Here is a 23,390-nt window from a genome sequence, read left to right as displayed (position 1 = left end):
GTTAATATTCCTCCTCCCTTTTTTTGCTACTAGCAGAGCGATTGCATCAAAGGGGAGTAAAGGTAGAGAGGAGGGCGTAGCAGGAACTACAAATGGGCCTTTGGAGGCAGAACAGGTGGCACAGTCTGGGCCAGATGCCAAGAATCCAGCTTAAGGGAAGCCCACAAGGCTGTGGAGCTGACTGGAAACAGCGATTGACAGCCAAGTTTCACTTCTGAAAGTTTTCCTTAATGACAAATGAGCAAAACCAATTTGCAGAACGTTTCAGAACATTTAGTACTGGCACGGGAGCTAGTTGGGCCTTCAAATTTTACAGGACTTGCGTACCTGTATTTTCTTAGTTGTTACGACATTTCTCCATTCATTGATATCTTTAGAGCTCAGGTGTCCTCCATCTCAAAATCCTCTTTGGTTGTCCTAAGAGCCAAGCCAGTAGAAGGGGCTGGGCAAATGTTACAAGGAACCCATGCCAAAACACAGGAGGCATTGCTCAGAAATAAATGTACAAGATGTTACAAAAGAGGTTTTTCATCAGTGACTAACCCAAGTATACCAGTGGGAAATGCTTAAACGAGGAAAGTGTTTAACACTGAAAAGTTTATTAATATAACGCTTGTTAGAAGAACACATCAGTGCTCAAACCGTTTTCCTTCCCATCCAGCCTTAATGGGAACAGGAACCTATTGAGTGTTTTGAAGTTGTTAATTCAGAGCTGAAAAAACCGTGATGGGAATGTTTAACCTCCAAAAATTACAGCACAGAATCCTGGTCTAACCCTCTGCCATGCTGGACTAAAGCACTCCTGAACGATACCCATCAACCTCTGTTTAAAGAAGGAGACTCCATGGAGTTTATCAGCCAAGGGAAATTGGAAGTATAATCCAATGGCAATCTGAACGCAATCATGGGGTTTAACATTATTGCGTGATAACCCACTACACGCAAATTCAGGCAATGGGAAGTCAGTCCGAACACAATCATGGAGTTTCACGTTATTGCGTGATAGACTACCACACACAAATTTGGGCAATAGCAAGCTATTTTCGGGCAATGGGAAGTCACTTTGAATGCAATGTAAATTCACGTGAAAGCGTTCTGGCCCCACTTTCTTTTCTTTCGAAATTAAGAGAAATTCCTCATGCGTGATAAAGTCACTATTTGAGGCAATCTATTCCACTGTCAAACATTTCTTACAGTAAATATGTTTTTCCTAATGTTTAGGTGGAATCTCTTTTCTTGTATCTCTTCTACACAGTCTTGAAATATTAACTGGAAGCTACACCTTATTTCCTTTATTACACTCCGTCCCACCTTTCCATTATTCTTTCCTATGTTATTGGAATTAGCACTAGAAATTACATCTATTCATGGTGGAGGATAGGGCTTTCAATAGCTACAATTCATTATGATGGCTATATTGCCCACAGTATCAGAGGAAGCGTGCATCTGTGTAACCAGTTCCTAGGACACATGATTGTAAGGGTCCTGTTATGTTCATGTCTAGTTTGTGAATTTTCCAGAGGCATGTGGCTTGCCACAGTGAAAACAAAATGCTGAAATAGATGGGCCTTTTGGACTGGAGTGATTCAGCATGCCTGTTCTTATGCAACTTGATCAATGACACTATAATCCAATATGTTCCTTGAACTCTGTAACCCTACATTGAATTAGATTTATTGAACTGTTTCCTGTTTCTTCAAATGCTACCTTGGGTAGTGCTTTTGTAGCACAGCGATACGCTTTTTCAATGTCCTAGTGGAAGATTTTTCTGAACAAAATCTACTTTCTTTTCAACTACAGAACTTCCCTAAAGGTAAAGCCTGGAGAGCCAGTATGATGCTATGACTGTGGAGACCAGGTTTTGAATGTCTGCTAGCCACTCGGTGACCTTGGGCAAGTCATACTTTCTCAGCCTCAGAGGAAGGCAAAGGCAAACCTCCTCTGAATTCCTGCTGAGAAACTCCTATGATAAGGTGGAAACAACTTGATGGCACACAACAACAACAATGGTAGTCAGACCTGTAACGTCTTGACTAATTGTTATTGGAAAACCATTCCGGTATAGACAGAGAGAAAATAACATAGACCTCCGGATGTTCTTGAGCTGGCTAGGGTGTCTGAGAGATGTAGTCAACAACATCTGGACTGGCACAAAGTTCCCACCCCTCTAATAACTACTCCGCTGTGACTATCAAGCATTGTTTTATTTCGAGATTTTTATCTATCTTACAGAGAGCCAGTATGCTGTACTGGCTTGAGCACTGGAACAGGACTCTGGAAACCCGGGTTCAAATCCCTGCTCAGCCATGGAAACCCACTGGGTGACCTTGGCCAATTTCAGAGGGAGCATTTCTCTCCCCCCCTCTTTTTTTTTTAAACCCTCCTCTTTGTGTAATTTTAAAAAATAGAACAGGATGGTTCTAAAAACTAGCATGTGGATAGTTTGTTGTTGCTGTTGCTACCACCCTCGAGTGGATCTTGACTCATGGTGACCCTATGGATGAGGAATCTCCAAGACTCCTTCTCCTCCACTATTCTTCTAAATTTTTGCAGATTCATACCCATGACCTTCTTAATTGACTCCATCAATCTAGCATATGGTCTTCCTCTCTTTCTACTTCCCTCCACCTTTCCTAACATTATTGTCTTTTCTAATGATTCATGCCTTCTCAGGATGTGACCAAAGTACAACACCCTCAGTTTAGTCATCGAATTTCAGGCTTGATCTGTTCTAGAACTCATTTATTTGTTCTTTTTGCTACCCTCAGCACTCTTTTCCAGCACCAGATCTCAAATGAATTTATTCTCTTTTTGTCCATTTTCTTAACTGTCCAGCTCTCTCATCCATACATGGTAATGGGGAACACAATTACTTGTACGAGTCTAACTTTCATGCTTAGTTGTATATCTTTGCTCTTTAGGAGCTTTTCCAGTTCTTTCATAGCTGCCCTCCCCATTCTTAGTCTTCTGATTTCTTGACTGCAGTCCCTGTTCTGATTAATGTTTGATCCAAGGTATAGGAACTCTTTTACTATTTCTATGTCCTCACTGTCTAGGCTGAATTTGTGAAGATCCTCCATAGCCATTCTTTTTTGTTTTCTTTATGTTCAACAGTAAGCTTGCCTTTGCACTTTCTTCTTTGACCTTCCTCAGTAGTTGCTCTAGGTCTTTGATGGTTTCTGCAAATAGTAGGAATTGATTAAAGCTGGGATATAAACGGGTAGAAATAGCTAGTTACTTGACATTTTTCATTTGCAAGAAGCATAATTGCAAGGTGCTTGCAATTTAATGAAGAATAACTTCACCCTGTTTTGTGGTGCAACTGCGACTTCTAAATTGACCTTTACAGTTGCAGGGTGTATTGCTTTATTCAGTGATGGAAATGGGATACCACTATGGTCCAAGTGCTGCCTCAGGATGTTCCTCTGGTTCTGTGGTAGGTGCTGAGGCAGCAAGGTAAAGGGGAGGAGAGCATGTTGTCTGCTACAGGTGCCAACCAGGATTTGGGATTATAACAGTAACTGATTAAAGGTTTAAAGTAACTTCAGAGACCTGCCACTTCAAAGCCCATCTCCACCAGCAATTCACTTACAAGTGCTACCCAGAGCTAGTCTGTTTATTTTGCCTGTTAATAATTGGCAAAATCCAGCTAATTTATAGCTTAGCTCACAGGGTTACTACTAGGTTGAAGATAAGAGTTTATTAGTTCAGTGCCCATGAGAATTGTTCCTGGCATCTGGCATACTATTCACCTTTATTAAAGAACAGTAATAAATATCCCTTTAATTTTGCCTCACCACCACAAGAAGGAATCTGATAACACACTAGGAAAAGAAGAGCCAATCTGTTTCCAGTTATTAAAATGTAGCCTTAGAAGCCATCTGTTCCTGTCACCATGTTCAGGTTGGTCCCATCTCCCACCCTCTTCACTATTAATAATCAGCTGCTTCCATCTTATAGAGAGAGAACCTAGTATAGTTCAGTAAAGGGCAGGAGAGGTCCCTTCAACTGCTGCTAGTTCTTCATCTCATTCTCTCACTCTCTCCCACCTGTTTTCAAAAGAGATAGCTATGTTTGTCTGTTTCAGCATAAAAAGTAGAGGGGAAATGGGTTGGATAATCTAGCAGTGCTTTTGAGACTACCTCATCTATTTTAGAACAAAAGTACATAGGTATCAGTCCACTTTCACAGATGCACTGGTGGAATAAGTATTAAAGGCATAGGTATTTAAGCACAGTTTTTTGTCCCACTTGTCCAAAAGACTGGTGCCTTGGTACAAGTGCCACCATACCTTCCAGTATCACAAAACCAAAGCTCATCTGAGCTACGGCTATAAATATTATTGCTAAAAATGTGACTCAGATGTTAGCCTTGAACTTTACTATTTTATTTATTTACAGGAGCAACCTTCTGCATTCCAAAGGCTTAGAGTAAGTATAACAACTGGTCAACACGCAAACGCACACGTACACCAGAGAGACTAATGTGGCACTTTAAAGAAGAACACATTTTATTTGGCAGTAAGTCAAGGAAGTGGCTATTTAAGGGATACATTTACCTCCCTAGAAATCTCTATGTACATTATGTTGTTTGTTTTTAACTGCTGTCAAGTTGATTTTGACTTGTGGTGACTGTATGAATGACAATCCTCCAAGTCTACCTATTTTCTGTCTCCCTGCTTTTTTCTAGTGAGACATGTCTTCTCATGGTCTGTCCAAGGTATGACAGTCTCAGTTTAGTCATCTTGGCTTTTAGGGAGAGTTGAAGCTTGCTCTAGGTTTGCTCTAGGATCCATTTATTTGTCTTTTTAGTAGCCCACTTTTAAATAAGTTCTCTTCCTATCCACTTTCTTCATTGTCCAGCTCCCATAACCATACATAGAAATATCAAATAGGATGGCATGTACAATCCTAATTTTAATATTCAATGATACATCTTTATACTTTAGGATTTTGTCTAGTTCTTCATAGCTGCCTTTACAAGTCCTACACTTCTGATTTCTTGACTGTAACCTCCACTGATTAATGACTGAGCCAAGTCAGGGAAAACCTTGAACTATTTCTATGACTTTATAATTTAAAGTTATGTACATATATTTATCATAAATTAAAAACTGATGCTAACATTTTTCTCATCTCCTAACAGCTGTAGCCTTCAACACTAACAGGTTTAATGTAGCCTTAAACTGGCTCCAGTTCACATACACATGTTCATAATCCGAAGGCTGCAGCGTGTGAAAACTTGCTTGCTTGTACAACACAACAGGGACTGAACTTCACAGACTTGTGATGTCATTGTTGTTTGCCATCAAATCAACTTTGACTTGAAGCAAATTAGCAAATTGCAGTCCTCCACATATTGCTGAACTGCAACTCCTTTAACCACTGGCCATGCTGCCTGGTGGAAATTGCAGTCCATCAACAGCCGGAAAGCCACATTATCCCTCTTTGCCATAAAACAAAACTTAGTTATTTTCCATCACCTTACATATGATGTTATTCACTGGAATCTTTTCACACAGAGATCTAAAATCTCTAACTGTTGTGTAACATGAGGAATAATCAGAGAATGGGCATGCCTTTGAATCAGCCTATACAAGTTTAGTGTTTTCAGAACATAAACTAAAAATAAAAAAAGAGTCCAAGAGATTGAAAATCTATACATTAATATAGTGCATGTGCTGTGTATGTGTTTGACAAGAGGGTCATCTTTCCTAGCGGCAGGGGAATTTTTCCATTCTCCATCTTAGTTGGGTCAAAATGTGTTGCTGTCATTTATGTTTTTCCCTTTTCTTTCTTGTTAGGTCTGGCATTCTGATATTCGCTTTGCTGGCACAACTTGGCAAGTTCTTATAGATGAGTGACTTGATATAAATTACATGCAGGTGATATTAAGGATCAGATTCATATCTTATTTTATTAAACTGAAATGTAACCTCCCATAAGGATTTGAGCAGAGAAGCAGCAAGATTCCGGAGTGTCTGTTCTGTTTCCCCACTGGACATTTTTTAATTCAAAATATACTGCTCCTTACCCCACTCCTTTTGGCCTCATGGATTTCTAAATGTGTTTGCAAAGGTAATCAATTGGGAGAGATAATTGACAAGGGCCTACATGCTAATTTAGTCCCGACTTAAACAGACCCACAGTATCAACTAGATTCACCTGTGTATTCACTCAACATTAAATAATGAATTCAGTGGGCCTACTCGAACGGGGGCAAGAGCCAGCATGGTTTAGTGCAGTGATTCCCAAACTTTAGTCCTTCAGGTATTTTGGGCTTCAACTTCCAGAAGCCCCAGGCAACTTGACCAACAGCCAGGAATATTGGAAACTGAAGTCCAAAACATCTGAAGGACCAAAGTATGGGAACCATGGGTGTAATGGTTTGAGCATTAGACTATGATTCTAGAAACCAGGGCTCAAATTCCCACTCAGCCATGGAAACCCAATGGGGTGACCTTGGGCAAGTCATACTCTCTCAACCTCAAAGGAAGGCAAAGGCCAACCCCCTTTGAACAAATCTTGCCAAGAAAACCCCATGATAGGCTTGTCTTAGACTCGCCATAGGCCTGAAAAGACTGGAAGGTACACAACAACAAAAAACTTGAACTGGGATTAACCAACAGGATTCCAATAAGGGTGTTTTTATTTGATGCATTCATATCCCAAAGGTCCCCAAAGTAGTTTACAAATAGATTATTTGACAAATCCTTGCCCTTAGGTTTGCAATCTAAACAAGTCATGATTAATAGAGATTGTGGTGAGGGGAAATAAATTCAACAGATGTTGGCTATTCTTACCTGTAAGAGGCCATTTGGAATCTGCAGAAAGGCGCTCTAACCAGCCAGGCATGATGGACATGCAGCTGGCTCTTCTTTTGCTCCCCTAGAAGTCAGAACGTTTTTGCTCATTTTTAAGGCTCAAGTCTAGTGGTTCTCAAATTGTTGTTGTTGTGTGCCTTCAAGTCATTTCCGACTGATGATGATCCTAAGGCAACCCTATCATGGGGTTTTCTTGGCAAGATTTGTTCAGAGGAAGCTTGCTATTGTCACCCTCTAAGGCCAGGAACCCAAGGTCACCCAGTAAGTTTCACGGCCAAGCTGGGAAATGAACTCTGGTCTCCAAGGTCATAGTCCACTACTCAAATCACTATGCCACGCTGGCTCTCATAGCAATATATATCTTTTGCAATGCAGTAAATTATGAAAGCCAGCGAGGAGTGGTGGTTTGGACTATGACTTTAGATACCAGAGTTTGATTCTCACCTTGGCCATGCAACCCACTGGGTGACCTTGAGCAAGTCAAGTGCTCAGCCTTAGGGTAAGGCATTGCTAAACCTCCTCAGAACAAATCTTGCCAAGAGCACCCCATGATAGGGTCGCCATATGTTGGAAATGACTTGAAAGCACACAACAAGGCCTGCTGTGACTTATTTAATGACTTCTTCGTGGATAAAACTTCTCGTATAAGCGAAGGTCTTAACGCCGACATTCAGGCAGAACCTAACGTAGAGGCGTCCAGGGCCTCCGTGGACTTAGTTAAGCTGGATCAGTTCGAGTTGGTTAATACCGAGGATGTGGACAAGATCCTCGGAAGCGTTCGGAAGACAACCTGCTCTCTCGATCCCTGTCCCTCGTGGTTAGCAGCCCAGGGGGGACCGGTTGTAACCTTATTGTTGCACCGGATAATTAATACATCCTTGAGGGAAGGGCAATTTCCATCTGTTCTCAAATTGGCCGTGGTAAAACCTTTGTTAAAAAAGCCCTCCCTCGACCCCCTGGTGTATAATAATTATCGGCCTGTTTCACTGCTGCCATTTTTAGGGAAGGTGATCGAGAGGGCGGTTGCAATCCAGCTTCAGGGGGTCTTGGACGAAACGGATTATCTGGACCCATTTCAAACTGGCTTTCGGGCAGGTCATGGGGTTGAGACGGCCATGGTCGCCTTGGTCGATGATCTCCGTCTGGGCATCGACAGGGGAAGCGTGTCCCTGTTGGTGCTCTTGGACATCTCAGCGGCTTTCGATACCATAGACCATGGTATCCTTCTGGGACGCCTGGCAGAGGTGGGGATCGGGGGCACTGCGCTCCAGTGGTTCCGGTCCTACCTCTCTGGGAGGTCCCAGATGGTGCAGCTGGGAGACGTGTGCTCCGATGAGAGGGCCCTTAAAACTGGGGTCCCTCAAGGGGCCATTTTGTCTCCCATGCTATTTAACATTTACATGAAACCGCTGGGAGAGATCATCCGGAGACATGGGGCGCGGGGTTATCAGTACGCTGATGACACCCAGATCATTTTCTCTATGTCTCCGACTGATGCAGTGACCGAGGATGGCGTCTCTCCTCTCGTGGCCTGTTTGGAGTCAGTAATGGGCTGGATGAGGGAAAACCGACTCAAGCTGAATCCAGAGAAAACGGAGGTACTCGTGATAGGTTCCCCTGGTCCAGGAATGGCGGTGGTTCCACCTGTCCTGAACGGGGTCACGCTCCCTGTGAAGGACTCCGTGCGCAGTCTGGGGGTGCTTCTTGACTCGTCCCTTCACCTGACTGCTCAGGTGAATGCGACGGTCAAGAGCACCTGTCATCAGCTTCGGCTGCTTCGCCAGCTGCGCCCATACCTGACCCAGAGGGACCTTGAAACTGTGGTACATGCCCTGGTAACCTCGAGATTGGATTTCTGCAACGGACTCTACATGGGACAGCCCTTGTACCTAACCCGGAAGCTTCAATTGGTGCAGAACATGGCCGCAAGGCTGGTCACTGGCACGTCCAGGGCCAGCCATATAACACCGGTTCTAAAAAACCTCCATTGGCTGCCCATTTGCTTCCGGGCGCAATACAAGGTGCTGGTAATGACCTATAAAGTCCTAAATGGCTTGGGCCCAGGCTACCTGAAGGACCGCCTCTCCCCATACATTCCGCCTCGCACCCTCAGAACATCTGGGCAGCAACTCCTTAGGGTTCCCGGGGCGAGGTTATCCTCCACTTCTAGGAGGTCTTTCTCCATCGCCGCCCCGGCCCTTTGGAACACGCTGCCCTTAGAGCTCCGCTCAGTCACCTCCCTGGCCCAATTCAAGCGGGAGTTGAAGACCCACCTGTTTGGCATCGCATTCCCCGACTAGTCCTTATAAGCCCCCCCCCGCCATATGACCGCACAGGCAATGGGTATCTAACCTAGGGGCATTTGTTATTTGTTATTATTTTCTTTTTGCGCTGACTGTATTTTTAACATTGTATATTTGATAATTTTATGTAATTTTTATCTTTTGTGAACCGCCCTGATCTTCGGAAGGGCGGTATATAAATAAACCATTTATTATTATTATTTATTATTAACAACGACAACAAATAAACAAACCATGTGATTCAGGTTAGAATCCTCAACTCCTAGTCATGTTGGCTGGAATTTTGGGAACTGACGTCCAAATTATCTGGATGAACTATTGTACTATTGAAAACAACTGATGTAACCCATAGACGGATGTCTTCAAAGGCACCAGACTTGTAGTCAGCCTGTCAGGTGTTTGGGAAACATGGCTGTTTTCAAGGCTAGGCCAGTCAGTCAAAAAAAAAAAAAAAGCTGGAGGTTAATTGGAGCCCCCGTAAGCTCTGTGTTCACCTTACTGGATCACAAGTTCACAAAGACCTACAGCCAGGATAGATAACATTGTTGGGCTCCAACTCACATCGATATAACCAGTGTTGAGAGCTGAAGGAACCTGCAGTTGAAATTTAGGAACACAGTCCATCTTATTGTAAGGACCCACACATATTGTTCCACAGCAGTCTCACTGTCCTGATGGCTTTCTGATCGCTTAGTCATTTCACTCCCAATAGCGTAGTTATAGACCAATACATCTACAGGGTACTAAATTGAGGAAATCTGTTCCAAAGTTTCAAATTTTAAACAGGTGAAGGACATATAAGCCACATTTGGAATACTAATAATTCACACGTTCATCATTATGACATTTCCCATCTTGCAGAATGATTTGTACTTAATAGTATTTTAGAGAAAGACTGGAAGAAATGAAACAATGGTTTGTCACACAGAGTCCCTGAACTGTATCACACAGGCTCCAGGCACAGGACCAGAATGGCACAAAAGGGGCCTGGAAGGGAACGGAACAAGTGGGGGACACATTTTACTGCACACAAGGAAGACCCTCACTCGTTCTGTTCCCTGCCCTTCCATTCCCAGTCCGTCCCAGAGGAGGAGATTTTTGAGAACTGTTCAAAACAAAAACTGGGATGGATGGGGAATGGAACGGAACGAGTGAGGTACTTCTGCATGCAATAAAATGCGTCCCCCACTAGTTCCACACTTGTTCCTGGCCCCTTCTGTTCTTGTCCCATGCTTCCCTCCGTGGTGCGATAAAGTACCCTCTCTATTGGAGTCCTTTTCCAGACAAGCTTCTTCTTATTGTTGTAGGCCTTGAAATAATTTCTGAATTATGGTGACCTATCATGGGGTTTCCTTGGCAAAATTTGGTCAGAGGGGGCTTGTCTTCCTTTGAAGCTGAGAGAATGTGACTTGTCCAGGTTCATTCACTGGGTTTCCATGGTCAAGTGGGGATTTAAACCCTGGTCTCCAGAGTATGAGTCCAACACTCTAACCACTGCACCACCTTGGTGTTCTTATATTTACTGTTAAAGCACAGAAATGTGTTTGAACAATAATTGGTGATTCTAGGAAACCATATACAGTATAACAAAAAATCAAGCTCCACGTGAACTGCACATGAACATTAGAATGGTACTGTACACATAATACACATGACACTGGCCTTTGTACCACAGATGTTGTTTTAAACAGTCATTTTATTATCTCACTTCAAACAAAACAGACAACCAGGAGCAGATGTGGGGTTTGTGTAACAAACCATATTTATCACACACAGTGCAATAAGAATTCCTATCAAATCCCTGGATGACACATTTGCTTTATTCTTGTTTGGGCAGGAGAATCTGAAGTTAGGCAGACTGGTAGCCAGAACATAAATGCATATAGCCTGTTTAGAGTAATTTCACTGTATTATTTCTCAATGTACAACGGGGAGTATAGTATTGTCTGCATACTTTACTTTCTATCATCTTTTGCTACAGCCATGAACTGATAATGCTGGTGGCCAGTTGTTTAAATAATGTAACAATTCAGTTTATTCTTAAGCCAAATTAATTTGTATGAAAGCGTTCTCCTGATACATGTACCAACTGTCTCTCAGTATCATCAGCATTACTATTCACCAAGGCTGCAAGCTCTTGGAGACCATGCTATTAGGGACTATTCCATGAGTTGCACCTGACTACACATATTATATATTGCACATCCCCTCTTTCAGAAATAAAGCCATAAAATGGCCTCCTGACCTTTTGTTTGGCCTGTACATTACTAGCATTAGCTTATACTTCACTATCATATCCACTGCAACAGTTGCGTAGCCACATTGGGGAAGGCCTAGCTGTTGGGCAAAACAGCCTTTAACTGCTCCTTACCATAAGACATTTGGCTGAGTTCAGCCCTCCCTTTTAGTAGCATTGGTTTTAAGAGGCCCAGCATGCTACAGATTTCTGGATTCCATAATGGAGTAGACACTTCTGAGCCCTACTTTATCCCTATGAACTGCCCCTGCCTGTGAATTAACCCCTAAGGCAGCTCCACTTCACAACCCACACTCACCCCTGCAGGGATGTACACCTCTTAGCAGCCATTCAAGTAAAGTTTGACCTACGCAGTTTGGCATGATTGAGAGGAACAAGGGAGCCTGTTGTAAGCCTCTCTGTGGTTGTCTTCCAGGAATGATACAGCCGGCTCCGTGGACATTTCCTCTGTTCAGCCTTGAGCAAACGGCGCACTAAGGCCTTGGCACTGGCATGAAACCAGCTCGGTGCTGAGCTAGAAGGCCCCTCCAGTACCTTGACTAGCCCTGGAAGTTCCTGAGGCAGGCGATAGCGGGGAAGAAACCTCAGAGAATAGGGAATGTCCCGCCGGCCACACAGTTTACTGAAATAGGCTATTACCCAATCACTCTGTTGCATAGTCCCAGCAGCACTCTGAAGTTCACCTTGCAAACACGCCATTGCTGCTCCAAAAAGGTCATGGGGCTCTGGTGCCTTACCTCCATCTCCATTCGCCTTCCCACGCCACAGTCCATAGGCACGAGCGCTACCTGCACTCCATAGTAGCAGCACCTGGCCCTGCTCCTGGCCTATAAGTTCTCGCTGGGCATACATCCAGGCCATGATACCTAATCGGCCCACATGGGCCAGCTCCCAGAGGTCCAAAAGAATGGGGCAGCCAAGTGCTGAGTGCAGCAATCCAGCAAAGGCACAGACTAGCTGCTTGTGTTCCTCCGAATCAGGAGAATAGATCAGCAGGATAGGACGGGAATAGTGTCTGCTGGGCTTATCTGGGAAGGAAAGAGATGAAAGTGATTTCAGCCAGTAGGTGTGGAGCAGCCATCTTGGCATTCCAAAAAGGACCTCACCTTCCTTTCTAGACCCAATGAATCAATGGGATTTACCTGCATGTTGACTCACCACTCAACAATTCAATGGGTCTGCTCTAGTTTCAACTAACCAACAGGATGCCAGACCTTAGCTGCCTTTTTGATTTGTCTAAAAATGTACCTGGAATCATCCAGAGGTACGTTTTGGAAGACATCTAGAAGTTCTAGAAGGTTCAACATGTTTTGGTTTACTTATGTAAGGCTTACCTGCATGCATATTTTTTTAGTTTTGAATACCAAGTTTGATTAAACATATTGAACTGCTCTCCTTTTTCGTAGTGTAGGACCCATCTCTATTTTACCCATCTCTATTTTTTCTGTGTTGTTTCTGCTTCATGGACCATATTTTTATGTTAAAGAAGTACTGTGTATACTTGACTATAAGTCAAAAGAAATTATGATCCAAAATTGACCCTAAAATCCTGGATTGACATATATAGGTCAATACAGTAATATGGCTCAGAAAGGTCCTGAAAAAAGCTGTCCCAATGCCTCACTCTCTGTGCCTTGGCAGTGATTTCTAAAAGAGCTGCCAAGACAGGGAGTGTGTGGAAGAGGTGATTAGCCATCTCAATCCGATGTTAAAACCTTCTTTCCTCATCCTCATCCCTCTCTGGATCTCTCCTGCCCACCAAGCACCCATTTAACTCAACTTACTTCCCTTTTCAATCCAATGTTTAAACCTTCTCCTCCAGCACCAAGGGAATGGTGTCAGGTGGTTGGGAGAGGTCCAGAGAAAGAGAAGGAGGGAGGGAAGTAGTATTTTCCCTTTTACGTCTTTTGTTACATACCTCTACGTTTTACCCTCGACTTGTCCATGGGTCTTTTCTATGATTTTGGCCCCAAAACCAGTTAACGACTTATACACGAGGACAACTTGTACACAAGTATATACAGTAAAGTCCAGGAACACACTGATTTTGTTAACTGAGGTATACTCGTACATGGAACCAAATTGGTATCCTTTGTCATGCTTCCCCGCTGTCAATATGAAGGTTATAAGCTCCTTGGGGGCAAAGAGCTGTTTAACTTACATTACCTGGTTAAACACTGTGAATATTGATAGTGTTTATCTGCTATCAACTATATCCCTTTTTTAGAGAATAGAGAACATGCTACTGCACTAAAAAAATTAAAAATACATTTTATCTGTTGCACAAAACAACACTGAGTGCAGTTCTCACCAACTGATAATATTTCTCCAGAGTCTGGCAAAATTATTTTTAAAAACTTTTAAGGCTATGACTCCCCAAATCCCTCAGCAATCATGGCTGGATAAATCCTGGGAGCTGTAGTCCAAAAAAAGGAATTTTTTATAGGATCTTCAATTTTCCACTTGTTTTTCCTCCTCCCCACCTCTGCCCACCTCTCTTGCCCATAGACAATTTTCAGTCCCTCTCATTCTTACCTCTGTGGAGCCTCTGCAGACCCCAACGAATGAGCAGAACGATCATGACCAGCAATCCCAATCCCAGACTCACTCCAAAGGCAAGCAGACCCCAGCGCTTGTGAGATACTAACAGGAAGAAAAAGTATTTGAAAATGGATGTCAAACTTCCACAAAAAACAATCCTCCACTGTCATCATTCATCCCCTCAGGAACCTATCAGTGTTATCATATTGTCACCCTATATATGTGTGTGTGTATTTGCCTTCAAGTCAACTGTTGACTCCATTAATTTCATAGGGTTTTCTCAGGCAAAGAATACTCAGAGGTGATTTTGCCACTTCCTTCCTCTGAAATGTAGCCTACAAACTCCTGTTATTATTTAATGGTCTCCCATCCAAGTATAAACTAGAACTAACCTTGTTTAGCTTCCAAGATCAGACAAGATTTTGTACCTTTAGGCTATTTAGGCCTTCACCTTATATATATATAAAAGGTGATCTCATTCTCAAAGTACCAGCCCTTCTGTAGCTAAAACAATACCATCCATATCCAAGAGGAAGAAGGTATTAGTAGGCTTGAGAGAAAACCCAAGGCTGGAAAATGCCCTCCAAAAAGCCCTTTGGAAAAAACCCTAAAGGGAAGCTGATAGGAGAAATCCTCACACAAATTGGTTTTTAAACAGAGGCTAGATGGCCATGTGTTAGGGGTATATTTCTGCATGGCAGGGGGTGGGACTGGATGGCCTTTGGGGTCTCTTCCAACTGTAGGATTCTATTCTATTCTAAACCCCAATGAGGACCAATGGTGATTACAGTTGAGGCTATTACTATGCCATTCCACTGCCTCATTCATAGAACTTTAAACCAGGGTGGTGATGCTCATGTTACTTCTACTTGTAATCTTCCTGTGTGTTCCCATGACTGCATCTATCTGCTAAGGAGGGAGAAGCACACTAGCTAAGGAAGAGGAAAATATGGATGGACATATCATGGAAGAGAGCATGGTCGGGATTCTAAACAGGTGGTTCTACACTGCAGCATTATGGTGCAACTCCTGCTTGTCCAGGATGGACAACTTTACTGCCATCTCCTCTTCTTTCTGTGTGGGGCTGTGGTAGCAGTAGCCATAATGCTACCCAGCTCTTACAACTATTTCTATTGTGGAACCTTTGAGAAACCCATCCTACTTTCTTTAAGTGGAGCCTATTTTTTAAAAACATCTTATTCATTACCTTGAACAAGGGATAAACTCAAGGAAATCATATACTGTACTATGATGACCATCAGGCTCTATAAAAAAAGTCTCCTACCCATCTGAACAGCATCTAACTCTCATTCCTCATCTTTTCCAAAAATCAACACCATTCTTTAAGCCTCCTTAAGAAGAACCATGGAGTGCACGACACAATTGTCTAGGCACTTTACCTGTTATTTTTCCCATTCATAAACCAATATGACACTGTAACTTACCATCAGGGCACAAAAGCTGTTTGCCAGCAAAGCGAACATCAGAACGCCAGACCTAACAAGAAAGAAAAGGGGGGAAATGAGACACACTTAAATGGAATCTGAACTGCGGAGACTTTTCTCCTGGTTATCCTGGCCTAGAATGCCTACAAGCCCTCACCATTGTCCATGGTTGTCAGGGCTGATGGAAGCTGTAGCCAAAACTAAAATGTGGGCAAAATGTGGCTGTTTTTCTGGACCTCTTAGGGGTTTAAAACAAAGGCTTTTTTTGAAATTAGAAGTGATCTGGAGGTGATTTCCAGTCACTTCCTATCCTGGGGGGAAAACCTCGCCAGGCCTAAAATGGCCCATAGGCCCTTAGCCCCTCACAGCACTTAAGAGGGTGGGGGGCGGTTTGGGGGCTAAAAGTGGGATTTAGGTATGTGGGTGCAGTCCCTAAGGTTTCCTGGGTGAGTAACACAGCCTCCCAGCCTCCCACAGTGGCCCACCCCCAAACTAGAAGGGCAAAGTCTTCCCTCCCATAATTTAGATGCAATAAGAACAATATTTTGCTATTGTTAAGTTGCTAATAGTATTGGTTTTTGGTGTATATAGTAACTCAGCCTTTATAAAGAATGAGTTCTCTTCACAGAAAGTTACATATTTATTTATTATTTATTTAATTAATTTACATTCTGCCTTCCTCCTAATACTGGGATGCAAAGACAGCTCACAATAGGATTAAAAAGTGATTACAGCTAAAACACACAGTAAGGTGCATATTAAAGCATATTTCAACGGATCTTCATGTTAAAACAACCACAAGTTCTATCATACCTTTTTATTCAGTCATATTTTTGACATCTGGCTGGCTGGTGAGAAAAGGGTTTTCAAATTTCTCTTTTGTGCTTTTAAATGGTATTTAAATTGGTTAAGAATCATAGAATTTTACCCTTTACCCATGAGTCATATCAAAATAAAAAATTTGGCCCCCAAACCTGCCCTTGATTTATACATGAGGTTTGATTTATAGTTGAGTATATACGGTAATCTGTTGCAAAACCTGAGACTGGCCCTTACCAGTAGGCAGCTCCTCAAGGCCCGCCAAGGCAGAATGAGGTCCAGTTCTCCGAGGGCTGATCCCTCCGGCTGCAAAGCATAAGGACATGTTATACTTAAATTTCACTTTTCTAAGTCAAGAATACTCCAACTTCCCAACATTTCCCACATCAGCCTGGGCTAACATATTTCATGAAACCTTCTCAATTTCTCCTTACTTCTCATTAGAGCCAGCAGGCACTTACATGGGTGACAGTATAGACAGGTGGTTCAAGCTCACACTGGCCTGTAGGCTGTTTCTGACATAAGGCTGAGCTGAAGGATGCTGGTACACGGGAGCGAAAGCTTAAGTGGAGCTGCAAAAATGTGGCACTTAGCGATACATTCCAGGCAGTTTCTGGAAGAGAAGAAGAACACACAAAATTGCCCCAATGGTGCTGAGCTGAGAGTTCCTTTTCACTTTTCTTTACAATCATCTCTTTGTAATCTCGTGTGTGTGTGCATGTGCATGTGCATGTGAGAGAAAGATAGTATTTTTTAAAAGTTTGGTTATAAAGACAAGAGGGAGGGAGGGAGAAATAAATAGGTTATGAATATAGGTTAATCATTAATACAATAATATAAGCTGGCCCTACTACCAAAAACACACTTTCTTGAAGTTGGCATCTTTAAAAAAAAGCACGTTAATGAGTAGCTAAAGGAGTGCAGTCTTCTGACCATTAAGCAACAGATGTTTATTTTTCCAGCCCTAGAGTGCAAGTTATTTAGCAACAGTTAAAAGCATGGACTGTTAGTTAAATTTCATGTCTTCTTTAAAAGAATGTGTGTGTCTACAAACCGATAGCAATCATGACAGCACTCTCCTACTACATTTGCTTAGGTCCAGACTATTTGAGACTGTATTTCCCCATATGAACCTGTTACAGCCCTAAGATCTTCACGAGAAGGCTTTTTCTTGATCCTGCCAAGATCACAGGCTCGCTTGGTAAGGACACAAGAGAGAGCCTTCTCGGTGGCTGCTCGCAACCTCTGGAACTCCCTTCCTCAGGAGCTCCCCTTTGCTGGCCTTTTGCTGGCAAGTAAAAACATGTTATGGGGGGCATGGCCAGCCATCAAACATGGCAGACACATAGTCAAAGAGGTTGCCTCAATCCTGATGATTAATTATAAATAAAAGCAAGAATTTCAATTTAAAAATTAACAAGACTGTGGGGGTTGATGTCCACATTAAAAAAGGCAGCTCATTGTGCTACGGATTTTTGCACACCTGCAAAGGAAGCAAAACCACAACTGGATGAGAGAGACCTGATAACTACCAACATGATGTGTGGCTCTAATAAGGCAAGTCGTTAAGCAACAGAAACTTTTTATCGAGAAAACAGATCTGAAAGCACCTCTGAAGCACTTCTGTGGGTGCAGATGTTTTTAATTGTTTTAAATTTTATTGAGATTTTAAATGTTTTGTCTGTGAGCCCCCTTGGGTCCCTCCATGGAGAAAGGCAGCATATACACAAACAATAAATAAATAAATAATAGGAGGCGTAATGGTATTTATTTATTTTTATTTATTTATTTCAAGGATTTATATCCCTCCTTTCTTCCACAGTGGGATTCAAGGCAGGTTACAATAATTTAAAAAGACAGAACTAAAACACTGATTGCAAAAGTTAAAAAAAATTCAATATTATTAATATTAAAACGTAAGTTAAAAACAGCATAGTTAAACCAGTAAAAAGTATTAAAACATTATGACAGCTCAGCACACTACACATGTAAAATTCACCCACCAAATGCCTGCCTATATGTCTTCAGCTGCCGGCAAAAAGAGAGCAGGGAGGGAGCCACAGTTATACATAACTACACATTCAGAGAGAATCCTATTTAATCAGAACAAAGGCCTTTCTAGTACAACACCTTGTTTCCTAACAGTAACCAAAAATTTGTCTATGGAAAGCCAGAAAAAAAGAACACGAGGACAACAGCTTTGACCCACTATTGCTTCCCAATGACAGGTAACCAGAGTCATGTTAATCATGCCATAGCATCAGGACTAGCAGAAAATGATAGTCTTGTGTGCCATACATTTGTCTAATCCCCCTTTAAAGACATCTGGCACCCTTCATTACATTTTGAAATCTCCCAGGTTTTTTATGCACTCTGTGAAAGTACATTCCTTTGTATGTTTTGTTTTTCCCATCATCCAAGTTCAAGGGATGATCCAGAATCTGATATTATAAAAGAGGAAGGAAAAATTCTGTCTGCTTTCTTGACACCATACATAATTTTATATACCATCATCTCTAATCTCCAAGAAAGGATTATGCACAATTCACACTGGGTTTTTGGTTTGTTTGTTTTAAAGAGGATGGTAAATATTATTTAAGCCCCTCCACCTGGGCTGGTTCACTGCTGCACAGTATAAATAAGCAAAGGGGTCTTTCACCACCTTTGAAAGATAGAGGTTGGTAGCATGAGCTTTCATAGACTTGAGTCTACTTCCTCAGATGCAAGTCGTACAAGCATAACTATAATAGGTATAAGTATAATAGTACTGAGTAAGTAAGGCTAGGCATGTTCTGCATTTCCATAGTTTTGCCACATGGGGGTGTAGTTTGATTTCACTGTTAAAAATGTAAGACCAGCTCCTCCAAACAGTTGGTTAAAAAAATTACAAGACTGGTCAAAACTAGTCAAGGGCATTCACCTTTAAAATCCCCATCAAAAACTATCCTGCTTTCACAAAACAACTTTGAAAAATAATCTTTATCTTGTTTAACCTGCTCATAGCAAGAAGGAACTCCTTGACTTCAGCAAATTGTTTACAGACAACGTATTTTCTACTTGTTAGCTTTAGGTATATATTAACTACTGGGTAGCTAGCGATTTCCTTGCCATATATTTCTGCAAAACAACATCAGCTGAGCCTAAAAGAGGCTCATATCTCTGTAATAATAATGTTTGCAAGGTGTTTTTTCTCATTCAAGGAACTGTGTCTTACCACGTCCCATGGTTCCAACAATGCCTGGAGCGCCAAAGATTCCCTATCCCTGGCCTAAATATCTATATGAATATCTGTGACCTTGCTGAAGCATCTGGCTGGCCAGGATAGAGTACCAGCTTTGGTGGATTTTTGGTCAGATCCACTCTTAGAGCTTTATCACACTAGGCAGATAAACTGCAATTACATCAGGGTAATAGCATCTTCATTTGAGGCTTAATCACATGATGTTGTCCTCTTCTGTTGTTCTTCTGGTGGGAAATCATTTGGAAAGTGTTTCTTTTTATTAATGCAAAAACATGTTAATTACCTCCTTTCCCGTTACTGTTCTGATACAATTTCAGTGGGGGGGGGGGGGGAGTTCGTAAAGTTTCTCAATTACTCAGCCGATTGAAAAGAAATCAAATTGAAATTTCCGCCCCCATTCCTTCTCACCTGATCACTAGGGAACCAAAGCCACACTCAAATCATGCGCACTGACTACCCCAGACCACCCAAAATCAACATGAAACGGAATTGCCCTGTAGCCTTCCCTTAGTAGCAAAGTAGAAGTTTGTGCTATGTTTTATGCAGACTCACCTGTCCGGTGTGGGCACTCAGTGTGGCTGGTATTCTTGTAAAAGAACTGCAGAAGACAGAGAAATGTCATTGGAACAACTGTGACTTGCTATACAAAACCTGCACATTATGCTCACTGCACATTATGCTCGCATGCATGAAAAAAACAAATTCTCAAGCTTTGGCCCCATTCTTCCTTAAGGAAAGATGCACCAAGCATCAGTTTTCCCATTCCTAGCCCCAAGATTTCAGCTTTCTTTTTGAGCCCAAGAACTGAGGCACAGCAATGGTGGTGCAGTGGTTAAATGCCAGTACTGCAGCCACAACGTTGCAAATTCGATCCTAGAGGGCCACAACGTAGTGAGTTCAATCCCAGAAGGCTACAGGTTAACTGAGCCTTCTATCCTTTTGTAGGTTGGTAAAATGAGTACCCAGCTTGTTGGGGGCAATTGGCTTACTGATTGTAAACCGAGAGTGTTGAGTTCACTATGAAGTGGTATAGAAATATAAATGCTATTGCTATTGCTATTGCAGATGCTAGCAGCTTTGAGCATGTTCAGCCCCCAATAAAGTTTAGAACAAGGGTGGCCAAAATGGTTCCCTTCAAAATATTGTTGGGACTGCAACAATCCAGCATTTCTCACCGTTTGCTATGCTGGTTTGGGCTACTGGGAGTTGCAGTCCAACAACAACTGGAGGGGCACACTTTACCTACTACTGATATAAATCAAGAGTAGAGAGAAACCTCTGAGATGGTTTAGTCCAACCCCATGCTTAATGCAGGATCTGTAATTTGGGCTGCAGGTACAGTATCCCTGACAAATAGCCATTTAGCCTCTCTTTAAGTACCTCCAGTGAAGGAGAACTTGCTATCTCTTAAGGCAGGCTACTTCACTGCCAAAGCGCTCCTGACACTGGGCGGCTTCTCCCAACATTTACATAAACTCTGCTTCCATCCACTAGCTGAAGATACATACTCAGAAGCAACAGAGAATAACTATGCTGCATCTTCTCTGTGGCAGCCTTTCAGATATTTGAAGACTGTCAACGCACCACACCTTCAGCTTCCCTTCTCTAAACTAAACATACCCAACTTTTTTAACTGTTCCCCATGGGACTTTGGTAACAGGTGCATGGCATTAGTGACTGGGCTCATAAGTATCTCACCTTGAAGCAGAGCTGGGGGTGCACATCCACCTCCTCAAAGATGTACTCCTGAAACAAGAAGTCTATGTCAGGACAGTGGATGGGTGCTCCTTCTTCTATCAACTCCTACAGCTACAGGCTTTCCTGAAACCAAAAAATCCCCTTTTCCGTAACCTCACATTTTTGCTCTCAGTGTGAAGGAGGGAAGAAACAGCATGTTTTCTTGCAGCCAAAGGCAGGGCAAAGAAATAACTCTTCATCAGGAATGGGGAATGAATCGGTGCCCTTGCCAATGATGGTGAACTACATCTCCTGCAGTCCTAACCACTGCCTATGCTGTTTGGGGTTGATAGGAACTGTAGTGCAACATCTGGTGTGTTGCCATTCCTGCTCTAGTGTTATCTTTACATGGACAAGTATTTAATTTCAACAATCCTTTTACACAGCTTTATCCTCAGAGCATATAACACAGCAGAAAGGAAAGAACCTAGAAACTGTCTAACTGTAACTCCCAATATTCCACACCATTGACCCAAATGACTAGGTCTAACAGGAGTTTCAGTACAATGCCATCTGGGAGGACTGTACTTCGTCCCCCACATAAAAACCTAGTAACCGTACTAAATTTGGGGTAATTTAAGTTTCTAGGGCTTTAACCCTTTTAAAGGAAACAAAAATATACAAAATATGAAAGCTAAACCTGTTGTCTTTCATTAGCAGAACAGCAGAAGTGCAATTTTTTCTTAACTATGCTTTCCTAAAGAATGGAGACTGACAAAAACAAACAAGCAAACAAACAAACATGTAGCCTGTAGTTTAAAAAACAATGATGGTGTTAATATATATTTACATAAAAACTAAATCCTAATCTAACTGGTGATATGCTTTCCACAGAAAATTCATCTTCCTATTAAGAAAACAGAAAATCTCAGATGAAGTTTGAAATGCCATAAATATATAGCAGCCTGATTAACTCAAAATTTATTGGCAGTGATATTTCCTTAACATAAAATTAAGAACCTGAACAAAGAATCTATCTGCACCATCATGGAATAACAGCCCCAAATTCTTAACTGTACAATTGTCCCTAGATCATAGGATGGTAGTAATTTGTTTTAAGACAACAATAGCCAACATTTATATATTATAGTTTCCTATCAGGTTCAAGGGCAACTCAAGGTAGACAGTAGCTAAACAGTCTTCTCCAAATTTGTGGGTTTTTCGGGCTATGTGGCCATGTTCTAGAAGATTTTCTTCCTGACGTTTCACCAGCATCTGTGGCTGGCATCTTCAGAGAATGCTTGCCGTTTTTCCAGGCAAGATTCTCTGAAGATGCCAGCCACAGATGCTGGCGAAACGTCAGGAAGAAAATCTTCTAGAACATGGCCACATAGCTCGAAACCCCCCCCCCAAAAAAAAAAACTATGGATGCCAGCCATGAAAGCCTTCGACTTCACAATCTTCTCCAACTTCGTGTCTTCCAGATGAATTAGACTACAACACCTATTATCTCCAGTCAGCACTGGGCTGGACTAGGAAAAGCCATCTTAAAATTTGTCTCGATAGACTATATGTTCCCCTTAACAATCCTATTCTCTTCACAACTCACTTAACCCACTTACTCAGACAAGGAGTTTTATAACCCCAATGTTAAATGAAGTCTCCAACCTATATTCAGAGTAGGTTTATCTTCAACACTTACATTTCTTCTACCCAGCCAAAAAGGTCACCCATTTCCAACTCATTAAATACCTAGAATGATAATTATCACATCTCTTCACCTGGTTTGATCCAATGGTTGTAGCATTGGGAATATCTTGACAGATTGCTTCTGGAGTTTCCTTCCAACAAAGGCAAGCAGTGGGATGAAGGAAGCAGCGGCCGTTCAGAGACATCACCATTTCAGCCTTTTCACTATTGCTGAAGTCACGAAACTGCATTGAGGACCACAGGTCTGGACCAACTGGAGAAGCAGAAAGAGGGAGATGTAATCAGAAAGAAATCTGAAGAGACACCGATTCCTTAAAAAGTCTGGTGACAGACATACAGATATCTTATATCTCTCCTTCCAGAGCTTGGAAAAGTTACCTTTTCAGTGACAGCTCCCAGAATCCTCCAGCCAGTATGGCTAACTTACCCTCTTTCATTAGGGTTGCCAACTGGTTATAGAGAAAAAAGCAACTCAGTCTGCTCTTCTGCAACTCCATGAATGGAAATGAACAGGAGTGGCATTTCATGACAAGACTATCCAAAATATTTCTCTATACAACACGATACTGTTAGA

At 42.1% G+C, this 23,390-nt stretch overlaps 1 protein-coding gene across 2 annotated transcripts in view; it reads right to left on the bottom strand.

Moving 5' to 3' along the window:
* Window positions 1-10,798: 10,798 nt before the first annotated feature.
* Window positions 10,799-23,390, bottom strand: part of IL17RE (interleukin 17 receptor E) — a 35,114-nt gene continuing 22,522 nt past the window's right edge. For both annotated transcript variants that reach the window (XM_089517866.1, XM_089517874.1), the window contains 8 exons: window positions 22,888-23,069; window positions 21,128-21,175; window positions 19,982-20,027; window positions 16,650-16,801; window positions 16,426-16,494; window positions 15,370-15,421; window positions 13,919-14,026; window positions 10,799-12,411 (listed from right to left, as the gene is read on the bottom strand). In XM_089517866.1, coding sequence (XP_089373992.1) covers window positions 11,714-12,411; window positions 13,919-14,026; window positions 15,370-15,421; window positions 16,426-16,494; window positions 16,650-16,801; window positions 19,982-20,027; window positions 21,128-21,175; window positions 22,888-23,069 — 1,355 coding nt within the window. In that variant the 3' untranslated portion in view covers window positions 10,799-11,713. The remainder of the gene's footprint in view (window positions 12,412-13,918; window positions 14,027-15,369; window positions 15,422-16,425; window positions 16,495-16,649; window positions 16,802-19,981; window positions 20,028-21,127; window positions 21,176-22,887; window positions 23,070-23,390) is intronic.

The sequence above is a fragment of the Sceloporus occidentalis genome, unplaced genomic scaffold, assembly GCF_023333645.1.
Source record: "Sceloporus occidentalis isolate IW3139 unplaced genomic scaffold, rSceOcc1.0.p SCAF_1, whole genome shotgun sequence".
Classification (NCBI taxonomy): Eukaryota; Metazoa; Chordata; class Lepidosauria; order Squamata; family Phrynosomatidae; genus Sceloporus; species Sceloporus occidentalis.
The sequence above is the reverse complement of the archived record's forward strand: the minus strand, read 5'-3'. Positions and strand labels throughout refer to the sequence as shown.